The sequence below is a fragment of the Pagrus pagrus genome, assembly GCF_965226575.1.
Source record: "Pagrus pagrus genome assembly, chromosome: 3".
In the NCBI taxonomy this organism is placed as follows: domain Eukaryota; kingdom Metazoa; phylum Chordata; class Actinopteri; order Spariformes; family Sparidae; genus Pagrus; species Pagrus pagrus.
In genome coordinates, this window is record NC_140187.1 from 66562 (window position 1) to 85244 (window position 18683).

General features: G+C 42.9%; 1 protein-coding gene across 1 annotated transcript in view; it reads right to left on the bottom strand.

Moving 5' to 3' along the window:
• Positions 1–18683, bottom strand: part of LOC311254575 (ral GTPase-activating protein subunit beta-like) — a 38373-nt gene that overhangs the window by 17350 nt on the left and 2340 nt on the right. The window contains exons 5-20 of the mRNA XM_084348422.1: positions 18409–18595; positions 17152–17280; positions 10571–10713; positions 8484–8534; positions 7492–7536; positions 7202–7249; positions 6977–7128; positions 6722–6887; positions 6304–6433; positions 3812–3979; positions 3599–3713; positions 3393–3528; positions 982–1043; positions 695–779; positions 413–546; positions 153–335 (exon numbers count right to left, since the gene is read on the bottom strand). Of these exons, the coding sequence (XP_084204548.1) occupies positions 153–335; positions 413–546; positions 695–779; positions 982–1043; positions 3393–3528; positions 3599–3713; positions 3812–3979; positions 6304–6433; positions 6722–6887; positions 6977–7128; positions 7202–7249; positions 7492–7536; positions 8484–8534; positions 10571–10713; positions 17152–17280; positions 18409–18595 (1934 nt within the window). The remainder of the gene's footprint in view (positions 1–152; positions 336–412; positions 547–694; positions 780–981; positions 1044–3392; positions 3529–3598; positions 3714–3811; positions 3980–6303; positions 6434–6721; positions 6888–6976; positions 7129–7201; positions 7250–7491; positions 7537–8483; positions 8535–10570; positions 10714–17151; positions 17281–18408; positions 18596–18683) is intronic.

Consider the following 18683-nt stretch of genomic DNA (forward strand, 5'->3'; position numbering starts at 1 on the left):
CTGTTATCTGTCTGTCACCTGTCAGTCAGTTACCTGTCTGTTATCTGTCTGTCAGTTACCTGTAAGTTACCTGTCTGTCAGTCACCTGTCTGTTATCTGTCTGTCAGTTACCTGTAAGTTACCTGTCTGTCAGTCACCTGTCTGTCAGTCACCTGTTGCTCGAGCGTGGCAGGGTGTTGTGTTATCCAGGTATTCAGACAGGTGAATGCAGCGACGATGATAGAGTGCAGGTCTCTGGAGTGAAGCGGAGGAGGACGACTGCACTGAAACTCGATATAACGACAGACTGAGGAGAGCGCTAGCCTCCTCTCACTCTGTTCCACACTCACCTCCACCTGCAGGAACACAGGGAGGTTACAGGTGTGTGTGTGTGTGTGTGTGTGTGTGTGTGTGTGTGTGTGTGTGTGTCCACCTTGGCCAGTCCTCCCAGTACTTCCAATGCAGACAGACAAACTGCTGAGTCATTCCTCCACTGATCCGTCAGGTGCTGAGTCAGCAGACGAACAAACTGAACCCACAAGATCCCTGCTGTGTCTGACAGGATGGCTGGTTGCCATGGCAATGAAAACACACATGGACACACAGACACAGACACACACACACACACACACACACACACACCACATGATGCGTCAATGATATCAAAATGTTACAAGTTAGTTTGACAAGTAATTCAAATCCAGTCGTAACTAACTACTGGTTCCTCTGGTCCTTCTGGTTCCACTGGTTCTTGTGGTCCACCTGGGTCTGCCAGCTCCGCCCTGCTGGGACTTTGTTTCCTGGAAATAAAAGCAGATGCAGCGTTTTAGTGTTTCCTGATAATAAGACATAACTCAGAGTGACAGTGTAGTGTGCTGCAGGCTGATCACTGTATATAATAAGATGCATTTCTTTTACGTGATGATGTTCAGGATGAGTTTTCTGTCTGCACACAGGACGTGAGTCATATTGTGTATCAGTACAGGTGTTCAGCAGACTCACCTGTTGGGTTTGTTCTGCAGTCTCTAACAGAGCCAAGTCCTGAACCAGGTTCAACATGGCCGCTACATAAAAATCATCAGTCAACAACAATCATGGTATGTCTGAACTATACAATATTTACAGTATAACTTTACACACACACATACATACATACATACACACATATATATGTTTGTATATACATATACATACATATATACGTATATATATATATGTGTGTGTGTATATATAATGTGTATATATATATACATATATAAATATATACAGTCAGGTCCATAAATATTGGGACATCGACACAATTATCTTCTTTTTGGCTCTATACACCACTACAATGGATTTGAAATGAAACGAATAAGATGTGCTTTAACTGCAGACTTTCAGATTTAATTTGAGGGTATTTACATCCAAATCAGGTGAACGGTGTAGGAATTACAACAGTTTCTATATGTACCTCCCACTATACACACACATATATGTATATATGTATATATGTATATATATATATATATATATATATATATATATATATATATATATATATATATATATATATACATACATACATACATACAGTTGCAATCAAAATTATTCAACCCCCACTACAAATTAGGTTTATTGGCAAAATGTACAAACTAGCAGCTGTTTGCAATAAACAAATCAAACAAGAACAATTTAAATAGCTCAACACAACTAATATTACAAGTGGTTTCTCCAAATTCAACACAAGATGCCACTTTTAATGACTACTGCAGTCTCAAAACTATTCAACCCCTTCATGACAAGCATCTTTAGTACTTAGTAGAGCACCCTTTTGCTGTTATGACCTGCTGCAAACGTGATGCATAGCCAGACACCAGCTTCTGGCAGCGTTCCTGAGGAATCTTAGCCCATTCCTCATGAGCAGAGGCCTTCAGGTCACTATTCTTGGGTTTGCGTGCTGCAACCGCCTTTTTCAAGTCCCACCAGAGATTTTCAATGGGGTTCAAGTCAGGCAACTGTGATGGCCACTCTAGTATCATCCAGGACTTCTTCTGAAGCCAAGCCTTGGTGGACTTTGAGGTATGCTTGGGATCATTGTCCTGTTGGAAGGTCCAATGACGCCCAAGCTTCAGCTTCCTCACAGGCAGCATGACATTTTCTCCCAGGATTTCCTGATACTTGATAGAATCCATCTTGCCCTCCACGCGCTGCAGGTTTCCAGCCCCAGAGCATCACTGAGCCACCGCCATGCTTCACTGTGGGCAGGGTGTTCTTTTCAGCGTATGCTTCATTCTTCCTCCTCCAGACATACCGCTGATCCATCGGCCCAAATAGTTCCAGTGTTGTTTCATCGCTCCACAGAACAGAATCCCAAAACCTTTTTGGCTTATTTATATAGTTTTGAGCTAATTGGAGCCGACTTTTCTTGTGCTGTTGGGTCAGTAGTGGTGTACGTCTTGGAGTTCGGGCATGGAGCCCTTCAGCGTTTAATATGCGCCTTACTGTGGAAACTGAAACCTCAGTGCCTGCTGCCACCAAGTCTTGCTGCAGGTCTTTTGCAGTCAGTCGGGGGGTTTTTGACCACCTGCCTCCTCAGGACTCTGGTGGCAGCCGTTGATAGCTTCCTCTTTCTGCCACGTCCAGGTAGTGTAGCCACTGTTCCTTTACTTTAAACTTGTGAACTATGCTTCCAACTGTATCTCTAGGAACATTCAGTGCCTTTGCTATCTTTCTGTATCCTTTTCCTTGTTTGTGCAAATGATCTCTTCTCTGAATGATTTGGACAATTCTCTTGACTTGTAATATTAGTTTTATTTAACTATTTAAACTGTTCTTGTGTAATTTGTTTATTGCAAACGCCTGAACAAATTTAAATTTTGCCAATAAACCTAAAATGCAATGGGGGTTGAATAATTTTGATTGCAACTGTATATACATATATATAAATATATATATATATACACACATATACACATGTATGTATACAAATATTTATGTATATATATATATTTATATATACAGTCGTGGTCAAAACTTTACATACACTTGTGAAGAACATGTATGTGATTACAATAAATTAAATTATTGAACCAAAGTCATGAATGTTTTTGTGACAAAGTCGTTTGTGTTGCACTCATTGATCACAGAAACATGAGAGCTGTAGGAATCAACTGAAGACTGACATGATGAACACGTTCTTTATGAGCGATGGACACTTTTCAACACGACTGTATGTAGGTGTGTGTGTGTGTGTGTGTGTGTGTGTGTGTGTGTGTGTGTGTGTGTGTGTGTGTGTGTGTGTGTGTGTGAACACTGATCAACATGATGAGTGAATGATTTCAGCCAAAAACAAACATCAGAGTGAGGCTCTCACATGAGATCAGTCGATGAGTTACTGATGAATCATCAATAATCAATACTCTGTGACTGACCCAGTATGATCTGTGTGTTGGAGGCGTCGGCCTCTGTGTGCAGAGCTCCAATCAGAACACTGATGAGGCGGGGCTTCAGAGACTGGAAGCTACCTGCTGTGACATCATCATCACTGAACTGCCCATCTAATAACACCTGAACACACACACAGCTGTGGTTATGGATGGAATTTGTTAATTCAAATGTGAGGTGGATAGAAGCTTACCTCTGATTGGACAGAGGGAAAGTGCTGTGGGAGGGGCAGAAGGGAGAGCAAGATAAAGATGGAGGCTTGTCTCAAATCCACCAGACTCACAAAATTCTTAAACCTCAACAGATCTCTGGGCGAGAGACACAGACACACAGAAGAGAAAGAGACATTTACCTGCAGTCACACCAGTCTGCAGAAGTACTATTGTAATATTCGCAGTACTTTTACCTGTTGAGCAGCACATTCTCCACAGCTGAGATGAACGGGGGGAGCAGCAGGTTGACTCCTTTTAGGTCACAGCAGAACAGACAGGTGGAGTTCAGCAGGATGGAGGCCAGAACAAGTGGACATGCCTCCTCTGACACCTGGAGACCCTGCAGGAGAACCAGGTAGAACCTGCAGGTCAGAGTGAGGAGGAGAGAACACACCCACACATCTTAAAGATCTTTAAGAAAGAAAGAAAAAACAAACAGGAAGCAAAATATCACCAGCTGATACAGAGTCTGACCAGGTAAACTGACTGCGCCCACAACCCCCAGCACAGAGACTACAAGGAGTCTGTACCTGGACAGGTGGACAGGTAATGTACCAGGTCAGGTAGACAGGTAATGTACCCAGTCAGGTAGACAGGCAATGTACTCGGTCAGGTAGACAGGTAATGTACCAGGTCAGGTAAACATATACACTGAACAAAAATATGTTTTTGCTCCCATGTTTCATCAGCTGAACTCAAAGATCTAAAACATTTTCTATATACACAAAAGAACCATTTCTGTCAAATATTGTTCACAAATCTGTCTAAATCGTTGTTAGTGAGCACTTCTCCTTTGCCGAGATAATTCATCCCACCTCACAGGTGTGGCATATCAAGATGCTGATTAGACAGCATGAATATTGCACAGGTGTGCCTCAGGCTGGCCACAATAAAAGGCCACTCTGAAATGTGCAGTTTTGCTTTATTGGGGGGGTCTGGGGGGGCTCAGAAAACCAGTCAGTATCTGATGTGACCACCATTTGCCTCATGCAGTGCAACACATCTCTTTCGCATAGAGTTGATCAGGTTGTTGATTGTGGCCTGTGGCCTGTTGGTCCACTCCTCTTCAATGGCTGTGCCAAGTTGCTGGATATTGGCAGGAACTGGAACATGCTGTCGTATACGCCGATCCAGAGCATCCCAAACATGCTCAATGGGTGACATGTCCGGTGAGTATGCTGGCCATGCAAGAACTAGGATGTTTTCAGCTTCCAGGAATTGTGTACAGATCCTTGCAACATGGGGCCGTGCATTATCATGCTGCAACATGAGGTGATGGTCGTGGATGAATGGCACAACAATGGGCCTCAGGATCTCGTCACGTATCTCTGTGCATTCACAATGCCATCAATAAAATGCACCCATGTTTGTTGTCCATAACATACGCCTGCCCATACCAGAACCCCACCGCCACCATGGGCCACTCGATCCACAACGTTGACATCAGCAAACCACTCACCCACACAACGCCACACACGCTGTCTGCCATCTGCCCTGAACAGTGAAACCCGGGATTCATCCGTGAAGAGAACACCTCTCCAACATGCCAGACGCCATCGAATGTGAGCATTTGCCCACTCATGTCAGTTACGATGACGAACTGCAGTCAGGTCGAGACCCTGATGAGGACGACGAGCATGCAGATGAGCTTCCCTGAGACGGTTTCTGACAGTTTGTGCAGAAATTCTTTGGTTATGCAAACCGATTGTTGCAACAGCTGTCCGGGTGGCTGGTCTCAGACAATCTTGGAGGTGAACATGCTGGATGTGGAGGTCCTGGGCTGGTGTGGTTACACGTGGTCTGCGGTTGTGAGGCCGGTTGGATGTACTGCCAAATTGTATGAAACACCTTTGGAGACGGCTTATAGTGGAGAAATGAACATTCAATTCACGGGCAACAGCTCTGGTGGGCAAATGGTGGTCACACCAGATACTGACTGGTTTTCTGACCCCCCCAGACCCCCCCAAATAAAGCAAAACTGCACATTTCAGAGTGGCCTTTTATTGTGGCCAGCCTGAGGCACACCTGTGCAATATTCATGCTGTCTAATCAGCATCTTGATATGCCACACCTGTGAGGTGGGATGGATTATCTCGGCAAAGGAGAAGTGCTCACTAACACAGATTTAGACAGATTTGTGAACAATATTTGACAGAAATGGTTCTTTTGTGTATATAGAAAATGTTTTAGATCTTTGAGTTCAGCTCATGAAAAATGGGAGCAAAAACAAAAGTGCTGCATTTATATTTTTGTTCAGTTTATGTACCTGGACAGGTAGACAGATATGTACCTGGATAGGTAGACAGACATACCTGTACAGGTAGACAGACATACCTGTACAGTTAAGGCCAATTTATACTACTGTGGAAAGTGCTGTACACGGACACGGAGAGCCCTCTCCGTCGCCGGAGAGCCTGTCGGAGACCCTCTCCGTACTCTCTGGGCGCATGAAATATTTTTTAAGTGTCCGTCACTCTGTTGAGGGGAAACGGAGACGGCAAGGGCTGTGATTGGTCCTCTAAAAACATCATTTCCGGAATTACTTACGAAAGAGTTTGACCAGTTCGCAATCAAGACGAGAATAATTTTACTTATTACGTAGTTGGAGTAGTATATCCGACCCTTTAGACAGACATGTACCTGGACAGGTAGACAAACATACCTGTACAGTTAGACAGACATGTACCTGGACAGGTAGACAGGCAGGATGTCCTCTGCAGTTTTTTTACAGGTGAAGATTCTGCAGAGCGTCCCGCAGGCCTCGGCTCGACCAGCCGCCCACCTGTCTGACATCACAGTTACATCACAGTGACCAGCTGGAGAGACACAAAGTTCATCAGGTAGATGGTGACCTGCTGTACAATAACAGTACACAGAGAATGAAGTACCTGTACTACCTGTACATGCAGTATGTGTAGTACTGTGTGTAGTGTATTTAGTATTGAGTAAACTGTATGCAGTAATGTGCAAGCTTTAAGTAGTACTGAGTGAACTGTAAGTAGTATTGTGTGTAATGCATTTAGTACTGTGTGTACTCTATGTACTGTATGTAGTACTGAGTGTACTGTGTGTAGTACTGTGTGTGTACTTGGTGGAGTACTGACTGTGTTTGGTCAGCGCAGCATCAAACAGCCAGCAGCCGAACAGGTGAAGGAGGGAGTCCACGTTACACCTGAGGGGGGAGGGGGAGGGTCGGGGGGAGGAGCACAGATGGGTATAGGAGGGTGGTGGCTGGGAGGAGGTCTTCCAGTGATGGGGGGAGGAAGATGTCTGAGGGGGAGAAGAATGAAGCCTGTTAGTTATCAAAAGTGTACCTGAGCAAGTAAAGACTCATGGACAGGTAAGCAGATTCAGCCCACCGTAGGAGGTCTGCTGGTTGCCTTGGAAACATTTGCAGGTTTTAGTCGCCTGCCGTGTGGAGGGGGGGAGGTGGTGGAGGGAAGGGCACTTAGCATGCTCAATATGTTCACAGGGGTGGGCGGGGCACTGCCAGAACGAGGTCGAGACAGACCTGAGGAGCCCAGAGAACAGGTGATCAAAACCCCCAATAAATAGGGGTAGGGAGGCAGGTGGGCAGGGCTTACCGTAGGAGGGGAGGCGGTCTTTGAACGGGCTTCTGGTCACAGCAACACCTGGGAGGAGGTCAGGTGAATACAACAAACTGAGAACTACATGTCAGAGGTGACACTGAATGTTTAGGTTTGATCGCCTTTATCAATTAAATGTACTTTGATCAAATATTTTTGCCGCACTGATCCAACAGAAACCAGAACAGACTCTGGTTCTGGTTCTGCTGCCAGATGACTCAAACAGCTGCCCTCTGATTAGCTCATTGATTAGATTAACCTGATCAGTTTGGGTTAATGTGGTTTACCAAGAGAAGGCAACCGGTCTCTGAAATGGATCTTTTGTGGTAGTCCTGGTGAAACACAGAACAATAATTGTAACAACAACAACAACAACAGCAATAACAATAAGAGCAGCAACAACAACAACAACAACAACAGCAACAACAATAACAGCAACAACAACAACAATAACAGCAACAATAACACCAGCAACAACAACAACAACAAACAACAGCAACAACAACAGCAACAAAAACAACAAACAACAGCAACAATAACAACAACAACAGCAATAACAACAGCAAAAACAACAGCAACAACAATAACAGCAACAACAGCAACAACAATAACAGCAACAACAACAACAACAGCAACAACAACAGCAACAGCAATAACAGCAACAACAGCAACAACAACAACAATAACAATAACAGCAACAATAACATCAGCAACAACAACAAACAACAGCAACAATAACAGCAAAAACAACAACAGCAGCAAAAACAACAGCAACGATAACAATAACAACAACAGCAATAACAGCAACAGCAAAAACAACAGCAACAACAATAACAGCAACAGCAACAACAACAGCAGCAACAAAATCAGCAGCAAAAACAACAGCTACAACAATAACAACAGCAACAGCAATAACAGCAGCAACAACAACAATAACAGCAACAACAACAATAACAATAATAACAGCAACAGCAAAAACAACAACAGCAACAAAAACAACAAACAACAACCAACAGCAACAATAACAATAACACCACCACCAACAACAGCAATAACAGCAACAGCAAAAACAGCAGAAAAAACAACAGCAACAATAATAACAATAATAGCAACAACAACAGCAACAATTATAGCAACAATAACAGCAACAACAATAACAGCAACAACAACAACAGCAGCAACAATAACAGCAACAACAACAGCAGCAACAACAACAGCAACAACAACAACAACAGCAACAATAGCACCAGTCCAGCGTATATGTGTAATGTGTGAATACCGGCGTTTGACAGCAGCGGCTCTGTTGGTTCTTTGTTGACCACAGTCACACCTGCAGAAACACAACATTCACTCTTCACATGAATTACATAATACGTTGCTCACATATTGGTGAAAATAAAAATCATATTGAGGCTGTAAAATTGTATTATCCTGTTAGCAGCCCTACAGGACTGTCTTGAGTGTACAGACCGGCACATGTTCAGAGATGCTGCCATGTAAGATAACAACATCAGTCCTGAGGAATATACATCTTCATCATTACATCATATATCAGCAAGTGTTGATGATGTGGTGATCACAAAAACAGTAAGAACATTCTCTAACCAGAAGGCCTAAATGAGTGGAGAGCTAACCCTAACTCTTTTCAGAGCCAAAAAAGCTGCCTTTCGGTCAGATGACAAGGAATCGTACTACATCACCACCAGAGTACCAGGCTGGGCACACTGGAGATGTGTGTAGTGTTACTACGTTACCTCTCGCTTTTCATTTCGGCGTCCATGTTCACAGGTTAAACCGTTCACACTGGATGCCTGAGACGTGCTGCGTCACATCATCTAGAGCAGTCATGTCCAAACTATTCCACAAAGGGCCGTGTGGCTGCAGGTTTTCTTTCCAACCAAGCAGCAGCACACCAGACCTGACTCATGTAATCAGCTGATCTCAGTCTTCAGACAGCTGATTGGTCAAAGTGTGTGCTCTTGGGTGGTTGGAACGAAAACCTGCAGCCACACGGCCCTTTGTGGAATAGTTTGGACATGCCTGATCTAGAGATTCGGCACGCATGCAGTTCTCAGCAAAAATCGACCTGAAATCGACTTGTTGACAGTCATATGGACATCATACCAGCGTTTTACAACAGTTTTAATGTCTGTAGAATATGCCACAGACATGAAGAGAATACACACAACAGGTGAGGGGCAGTTACTTTCCTGTGCACTCCCTATCCCTACCCCTAGGGTTAGGGTTAGGGTTCTGGTTAAGGCTAGGGGTAGGAGCTGCAGCAACGCAGCTGCAACATGGCCTATCTGAACACAAACACGCGAGTGAGCTGCAGCAGCTTGGTAACAAAGCCACCACACGGTACACAGGCGTCCAGTGTGCCCAGCCTGTAAGGATGAAAGCTGGCATCAAGGAGGCAAAGAGGAGACATCATCAGAGACTGGAGAGGACCTCAACACCAACAGCACTAAAGATATGTGGCAGGAGATCCAGAACATCACAGGCTACAGCAGCAGGATCATGTGTGAGGCCACGCTGCCGGATGAGTTGAACACATTTAATGCTCGCTTTGATCCCCTCAACACAGACTCAGCTGTGAAGTCTGCTCCTCCTCCAGAGGATCGGACACTGTCATTAAACTCCTGCTGAGAGTGAATATAAATAACGCTGCTGGTCCAGATAATTTACCTGGCCTTGTACTAAAAACATGAGCCGATCAATTAGCTCATGTTATTACTGCCATTTTTAACATGTCTTACAGCAGAGTGTTATCAGACAATATCCCCGCCAGTCTGGACCCTCACCAGTACGCTTTCAGAACCACGAAGGACACCATCATCATCCACCACGTTATTAACAATGATGAGAGTTTATATCGGGAGGAAATCAAAAATCTTGCAGTGGCGCACAGAGAACAATCTACTTCCTATGGAAACTTAGGAGGGATAAATTCAACATTTACAGAGGAGCAACAGAAAACATCCTGACTGGAAACATCACAAACTGGCATGGTTCATCATGGCCCAGTACAGGGAGGCTCTACCGTGGCGGATTGAAACTGCCCAGAACATCTCTGGTACCATCTACAGAGCATCAGTGACATCAGTGAGGTGAAATGTCTGAAATACAACAGCCACCCCATCCACAGTCTGTTCACCCTGCTGCAATCTGACAAAAGATACAGAGGTATCCACTGCCATACCACCAGTCTACAGAGCAGCTTCATTCCCTAGGCTGAGACTCATCATCAACACTCCATCATTCTGTTGTACAACCATGTGTTGTAAAATGACAAATACATGAAGGTGCAAGGTGTGTGTAGAAGGTGCCAGTCAGAGGTCAGGTGGGTATCAGAGGTCAGTGTACCCAGGAAGGCGTCAACCAGCGTGCTGACTCCTCTCATGGCTCTAAAGAAGATCTTTGGCAGCCGGCTGTCTCCTCTTAATGCCTCCTCCTGACGGGATGGAGTCGAACCAACAACCACATCGCGACTGAGTTCCACTGGATTACTGGAAGAAGAATTATTTTAGTGATGTGGTTGGTGGTCCCGAGTATCAATAAAAATGACAAAACTTAATCCTCAGATTTCAAAGAAAACACATGTCAGGATGACAAACAGACATAAGATAAAAACATCTTTATCTTCATCAGTCTGTTAATCAATGATATGGAACAGAGTCAGCAGGTCCATCACTGCTGTCTACAGGTCTAACTGAGAGACTGCTGAGAGTTATGGAAATATTTTTCATGAAGTGACTTTAAAACATGAAGCTGAACAATAAACGTCACTCTTTAAATATGGAATTTGATAAACAAATGTTTCCAGAACACAAAATGAATAAAAACTATAAACCAGTTTGATGTCAGTCATTCCAAAAGAAGGTAAGAATAAAGAAAATTGTGAATCATATTGTCCAATCTCTATATTGAATGTAGATTACAAGTTGTTTACATCTATTATCTCTAAAAGAATTGAGCATCTCCTGTCCGACTTAATTAATGAAGATCAGACAGGGTTTATAAAAGGACGCCAAACTCAAGACAACATCAGATGAACTTTGCATATTATAGAACAGATGAATAAAAAACATCTAAGTGCGGTTCTGGCCAGTTTAGAGGCGGAAAAGGCCTTTGACAGGGTCTGTTGGCCCTTTCTGTACCGAGTGCTAGAGAGGCTGGGCTTCAATAGTCAATTTGTCAGGTGCATACAGGCTCTTTACAGAGACCCAACTGCTAGAATAAAAATCAACGGCCATCTGACAGGCAGTTTTAAGCTATTCAGAGGATGCTGTCTTAGCCCCGCACTTTTTGCGATATTCATAGAGCCCATAGCACAGAGTATAAGACAAAATAAAGAGTTGAGAGGAATCAGCATAGCAAATGAGGACCATCTAATAGGACTCTTTGTGGACGACATCATTATCTATCTCCAAACCCTAATTTAACACTCCCTAAACTCATGGCAACTTTAGACAAGTATGGCCAAAAGTCAAGTTATAAATTGAACATAACTAAGACACAAATACTCTCTTTTAATTACACACCAAGTAAAGATATTAGGCTGAAATATAAAGTGAAGTGGGAAGCAAAATCAATAAAATACTTGGGTTAGGGTTAATTTGTCAGAAACTTGATAAAATATAGGAAATAAACTACAAAATAATAAATGATAAGATACAGGAAGATATTAAAAAATGGTCCACACTGGGGTTAGACTTTAGTTCAAGGATCGAGGCAGTGAAAATGAACGTGCGGCCAAGGTTGCTGTACCTTTTTTTATCTTTACCTGTCAGAATCCCAGAGTCACAGTTTTCAATGTGGGACAAACAGTTACCAAGGTTTATCTGGGCTGGGCCAAGACCAAGGGTAAGATTTAAAACACTTCAAATTGGCAAAGACCATGGAGGCCTTGCAGTACCAAATCTAAGGTAATACTATTATGCTGCCCAGATGAGATACTTCGTCTACTGCTGTTCTCCGGAGTACCAAGCTAGGTGGAAGCACATTGAATTAAAGGGGAACTACCGTTTTTTACAACCTGGACCTTATTTCTAGCATAAAATATGATCATTTACTCACCCAGATAACTTTGGTGTCATTTGAAGTCGTTCGGACAAAATAAGATCCAGTGTAGCGCTGCGTATATCCATATAATGCGAGTGTAGGGGCAGCGACACACAGCCTCTATGAGCATTATTTGCCACGAAACTAGTTCATTTCACCAATATTTTGTCATGATACACTCGTGCTATTCCCCTCTGAGTCCGGGCTCGTCTGTTATCAACATCCGGGGTCAAACTAGCAGTAGCAGCTACAGGTAAACAAGCCGGCTGTCGCGGGTGCGCGCGCAGCTCAGAGACGACATCTTCCAGGTCAGAGGTAGTAGGTCAACCTACAGACCGCGGATGTTGATAACAGACGAGCCCGGGCTCAGAGGGGAATAGCACTAGCGTATCATAACAAAATATTGGTGAAATGAACTAGTTTCGTGGCAGATAATGCTCATAGAGGCTGCGCTTTGGTGCCCGGATCACTCGCATTATATGGATATACGCGGCGCTCCACTGGATCTAATTTCGTCCGAACGACGCCAAATGACACCAAAGTTATCTGGGTGAGTAAATCATCGTATTTTATGCTAGAAATAAGGTCCAGGTTGTAAAAAACGGTAGTTATCCTTTAAATATGGTTAATTCTCAACCTCAAACCAGGTTAGGTGGGAAAGAACACACAGACCATAAGGGAGAAAATGTAATCTTGGAGGATGCATTTTTGGTACGAGATAGTTAAGAAATATAAAGTAGAAGGAGACAGTAAACTTCTAATTTGGCCTTCTCAAACATCTCAGTTTAGTCCCGGAGAAACTGACATCACATTTGCAAGGTGGAGAGAAGAGCAAGTGTCAGTGGGAGAGAGGTAGAAAACTCAAAGAAAGGATGAGATGCAGCATAACCAACTTAAAGTGGTGTCTTTAAAATGTGAGTGGGTTAAACAACCCAATGAAAAGAGGGAAGGTTATAGCAAAATGAAAAAAGGAAAAGTCACAGGTCAGTTTTTTACAGGAAACACATCAATTGGACCAGGAGCACGAAAAATAAAAAAAAATTGGGATTTAAAAATATGTATTATAGTTCATACAAAAAGGGAAGTAAAAGGGGGGAAGTGATTTTGATTTCAAATGCAACAAAAGGATCTCAAATCCTAAAGGAAATAAAAGATAAAGAAGGGAGATACATTTTGGGGAAAGGGGAAAATTGAAAATCATCTAGTTACATTCGTTTATGCACCTCCTGACAGTGTTAAGTGTTTCTTCAAGAATTAATTTGAGGTTATTGCTCAAGAAACAGAAGGGATTTTGATTTGTGGAGGGGATCTCAACAGAACAGGATCAGAATCTGGATACCACTAGTACAAAGAAAAGTAGCAAAATACAAGTGTCTCGATATATAAATACTGTACTGACAGATCTGGAAATTACACGTCTGGAGGGAGCTACATTCACTCGAGAGGAATTTGATGTACTCACTCAGTGTATACGAGGATAGACTGTTTTCTTATGAATACAGTTGATAGATTCAGAATAGAAGAATGCAAGATAGGAGTAGCAGATTTATCGGACCATTGCATTCCACCTGACACTAAATATGAACAGCAGGAAAAGGAACACAGTATGGAGAATAAACGTTAGTGTACTAAATAATCCAGGAATGGTTGAGGACATTAAAATAGAAATAAATACATACAGGAAAGAGAATGACAACGGGGAAGTGGATGCAACTACTCTTTGGGATGTCATGAAAGCAGTTATGCAGGTAAAACTAATATCTCAAACAGCATATCACAAGAAAGCTAGACGGAAATTATACCAGATAAAAATTAAAGATGCCTGCCCTCAAGATCTCTTCTTCTGGGCCTAACAGCTGCGGAGAGCTGCAAGCTTCATTTGCAGCAGGCCCAAAGAACTTCTCCTCACTGCAGCGGCACGAGGTCCTGTCAGTATTCCTGATCAGTTAGCACCAGCAGCTACGACGCAAAGCTTGCCGGCTAACTTCACAATCTGAGGAACACCAAGCAAGTTAGCACTGAGCTGCTATCCCTGCAAAGGAAAGGAGCGAACCGTTTCCTCCTCTGCCGACTTTCATCAGTCCTTGCACAGCAAGAACAACATTCACCATTGGAATCCCAACGTTCTCCTGCAACCACCAGCACCTTTTCTTCAAAGACTGGTAACGTTGAACTGGGCTTAGATAGCATAGCGTAGCACGGCTAAGCACAGGACTTTAAACTCTGGTTGATGTAATGCATGTGTGTTCAATTTATGTGTGTCCACTGTTGGAGTGTTAGTGTGATCTCAGGTCAGGTTATTGGTAGTTTGCTTTCCTAGATGGCTTATTCGACGTTAGTCGAATGATGCTTCACACAGACTCAGGGTCTTTGCATGCAACAAACCATCTTCTATAACCTGGCATCACGTCACACACACACACACACACACACACACACACACACACACACACACACACACACACACACACACACACACACACACTCCTTGAGCATATCACACCCACATGTGATATCAGTGACCACCATTGTTTCTTTGTTCTGCCAGACACACACTCACACACACACACACCTGTATATAGTACATATTAGTTAGTGTGTTTTCATCTTTGTGTTGAATAAAAGACTTTTTAACCCACATGTTGTCTATTTAATATTGTACAAGAGTGAATGTTGCCAACCTCGACTCTGTCAAGAGCTCCAAAATCCTTCGACCATTACTAGCTGTTATGGTGATATTGGTTGTAGTTATTAAGTTAATTATTAATCAGAGTTACAAACAGTTTAGTACCTTTTCTAAGACTGATTTGGTGAATTGGCTATATTTTCCCTTCTTCAAGGGTGGTGCCCCGAGGTGATCTAATGTAAATTGGATCTTATTAGTAATGATAATTAATAATTGTCCCTGATAATCATTAATTATTATTGATAGCCAAATTTAACCCAAAACTCCCTATTACTGTTGCATGAAGCACTACATTATGGTGCCTCGTGTGATGTGAGCACAACAACTGTATAAAACTAATTACAGGGGTCTAAATCAGGAAATTCAAAAAGATATGGAGAAGTGGTCGGTGATGTCATTAGACTTTAGCTCCAGAATAGAAATCTTCCTTTGGTGTATTGGTGTGATTCTGAATATACTGCAAGGTGGAAAGATATTGAATTAAGAACAGAGGGATGTCATATCCAAAGCATGGTAGCAAACAGGGATATGTTTAAGAAAAATTAGAATACGCTTGATTCAATCACTAGATTCACTCTGGAAAGCTGGTTTACAGTGGTCAGTCCAAGTACAATTAAGTACAATTTGGAGAGGGAAAAATGTTGACTTGGGTGGCCTATGACTCTAAATTTAAACCAGGGGAAATGGACAGCAGTTTTGAACAATGGATAAATAAGGGCATCACAGCGTTATGTACAATAATTGATAGGGGCAAAATTAAAAGCTTTCAGAGTCTGAAGAGGGAATGTGGCTTGGAGGGCTATGATCAATTTAGGTATTTTCAAGTTACAGATTTCTTTGAGAAAGAAATAAAACCAGATCTTCCCCAGGAGCTGAACAAAGTGACTGTAACACTGTGTAATGCATATAGAAATAATACTGGAAGAGTGATTTCAGCATTGTACTAGGGACTATAGAAGAACAGAGGAACCTCTACACTGTATATTCGAGACAGATGGATAAAGGAGAGTAAAATACCACTAACTAAAGACGACTGGTGTAATATATGTGATGTACAGCGAACCACCACTAGCTCCAGGATGTGGAAAGAGTTTTGCTGGAAAAATATAATCAGGTTTTTCATTACTCCTAAAACAAAAAGCACTTTTTCACATACAAAACAAACATGCTGGAGACGGTGTGAGGAGCAGAACGCAGATCATACTCATGGATTTTGGGAATGTACTAAAATGAGAAATTATTGGAATGATGTATGGGTGGAACTGAAAAAAATATATACTGGGATATGAACTACCAAAGTCATGTGAGATTTTATACTTGTGTAACGTGACAAGGGAAAATGTGCAAAGTGAGGACGGATACCTGGTCAAACATACTATTAGCTGTGGTTAAGAAGGCAATCACCAGAAAGTGGTGCAGAGAGGACTCTCCCACCCTGGACAACTGGTTGGACACAGTTGAGGGGATCCTCGACATGGAAAGACTTACTCATATATTGAGATTCCAACAAGCTGAATTTAATTTGAAATGGGACAAATGGACAGAGTGCAAGTCTCATTACAGAGACACCGCTAGAGACTGAATGAAATTAAAGTCATTCAATTAATGTATCATAAAGGCATGTAACCCACTGACACTGTTGATCTATCCTGTTATATCAAAAAAATTTATAAAATTTGAGTGATAAAAAAATAAAAAAATAAACAAATAGGTGAACAGCAGCGATGCTGGAGACAATGTGGGCAGATGAGTGCCAATCACACGCATGTATATTTGGTCATGTTTAAAATTGCAGGGGTTCTGGGGCAGAGTAGTTCAGATTCTGGAAGAGATTTTTTCCTACAGGATACCCAGGGACCCCCGGACACTGTACCTGGGTTTGACTCCAGAAGGTACTATTCAAAAGAAAGACCTGTATCTTTTCAAAATATTGATCTTGGCATGTAAAAAGGCCATAACAAGAAACTGGCTGAAAAGTGACCCTCCAGAGAGTGTGCCCCACTTCCATTTATCATTTTTATTATTTGATTTTATTTGATTTTTCTATTTTACTTTATTTTTCACCTCCCCAAATTGCCATTTTGGAAACTTGCTTTGTTGTGCAGTTGATTTTGTTTATGTAAAAAAAATGCAAAATAAATACAAAGTTTCAAAAAAGAAAAAACAGTTTGATGTCAATACCGGTAGTGAGTGTTACCTGAGCAGATGCAGGAACCTGAACCAGGTGTGAGACACTCGGTCATCCATGTCTGCAGGGATCAGAGCAGCATCTTCATCTTGGACTTTAAAGTGAGGGAAGGATGGACCAAAGGTCAGCAGCAACAACCTGAACCCACAAACACAAACCAGAAGGTCAGCAGCAACAACCTGAACCCACAAACACAAACCAGAAGGTCAGCAGCTGCAATGTGAACACAAACAACAACCAGAAGGTCAGCAGCAACAACCTGAACACAAACAACAACCAGAGGGTCAGCAGCAACAACCTGAACACACAAACACAAACCAGAAGGTCAGCAGCAACAACCTGAACACACAAACGCAAACCAGAAGGTCAGCAGCAACAACCTGAACACACAAACGCAAACCAGAAGGTCAGCATCAGCAATCTGACCACTGAGGGGGGGGCCCACGAGCAGAGATGAAGCAGCAGTGTCAGCAGACGTCCTCAGAAAATGGTCCAGATCAGGACGAGTCCAGACCACAGAAGCATCAGCTGGATGGACCGAGCTGTCGTTTGACAGAGTTGCGTAGCGGTTGGAGAGGCTTATACGAGGGGGTAAGGGAGCCCCGTCAAAGTCTCTCCTGTGACCACGGACAACTACTTTGGCCCAGGACGACTGATGGTTTGCTGTGGAGCAGGAGGAAGGCCATGGACAGGTGGAGGGTCCCAACGAGCTGTGTCCTGGATGGTAGCGCTGAAAGAGGCAATCTGTTTGAACTGTCTGGCAGCCACATCCGTGAGGCTGGTCAGGAGAGAATCTTTCTTCTGGAGTTCCACCAGGCCAAGCCAACAAACATGTCCTGTAGGTTAGCTTTGGTGCTAACTGACGTCTAGCCTCCAGCCGGTTTTGCTCCCCCACTGTCATTGTCTCTTTCACAGTCTTTCAAAATCAAGAAAGTCGCAGTTTGTTGTAAATAAAGTAAAATATCATCTTGTTTTGTATCAACGCTCAGTAGACTGAGGTCACCTCTCCTTATAATCAGTCTATTGTTAAGTAAACAAACCAGAAGTTCAGCAGCAACAACCTGAACACAAACACAAACCAGACGATGTACAGAAGAAATAATTATGAAACTATCAGGATTATGTCTGGATATGCTGATACTCAGATTTTATTTATATTTATTAATTTTTTCACAGTTTTTCCTCATCACGATACACACTTCCACTAAGTGGAAGCAAACCAAAACATGTTTTTGTGTTCGTTTGTTTATTTTTCAGGTTGTTTACCTGGAGGTCAGGGCGGTGATGACTCGGCACCACTGCTCCACCACTGCAGGCTGATGTCTCCAGCTGCTCAACATCTGTCGGCCCGTCAACCAGAGAGAGCGAGACGGGAAACACCGGGAGCAAGACAGCAACCACATCTCAAACAGCACTGCCATCGACAGGTGAGACAGCTGCTCTGACACAACCCCTGCAGAGAGACACATTGGTGAGAGACAGGTGAAAACATACAGGTGAAAACAGACAGGTTAGAGACAGATGATGACTGAAAGGGGCGG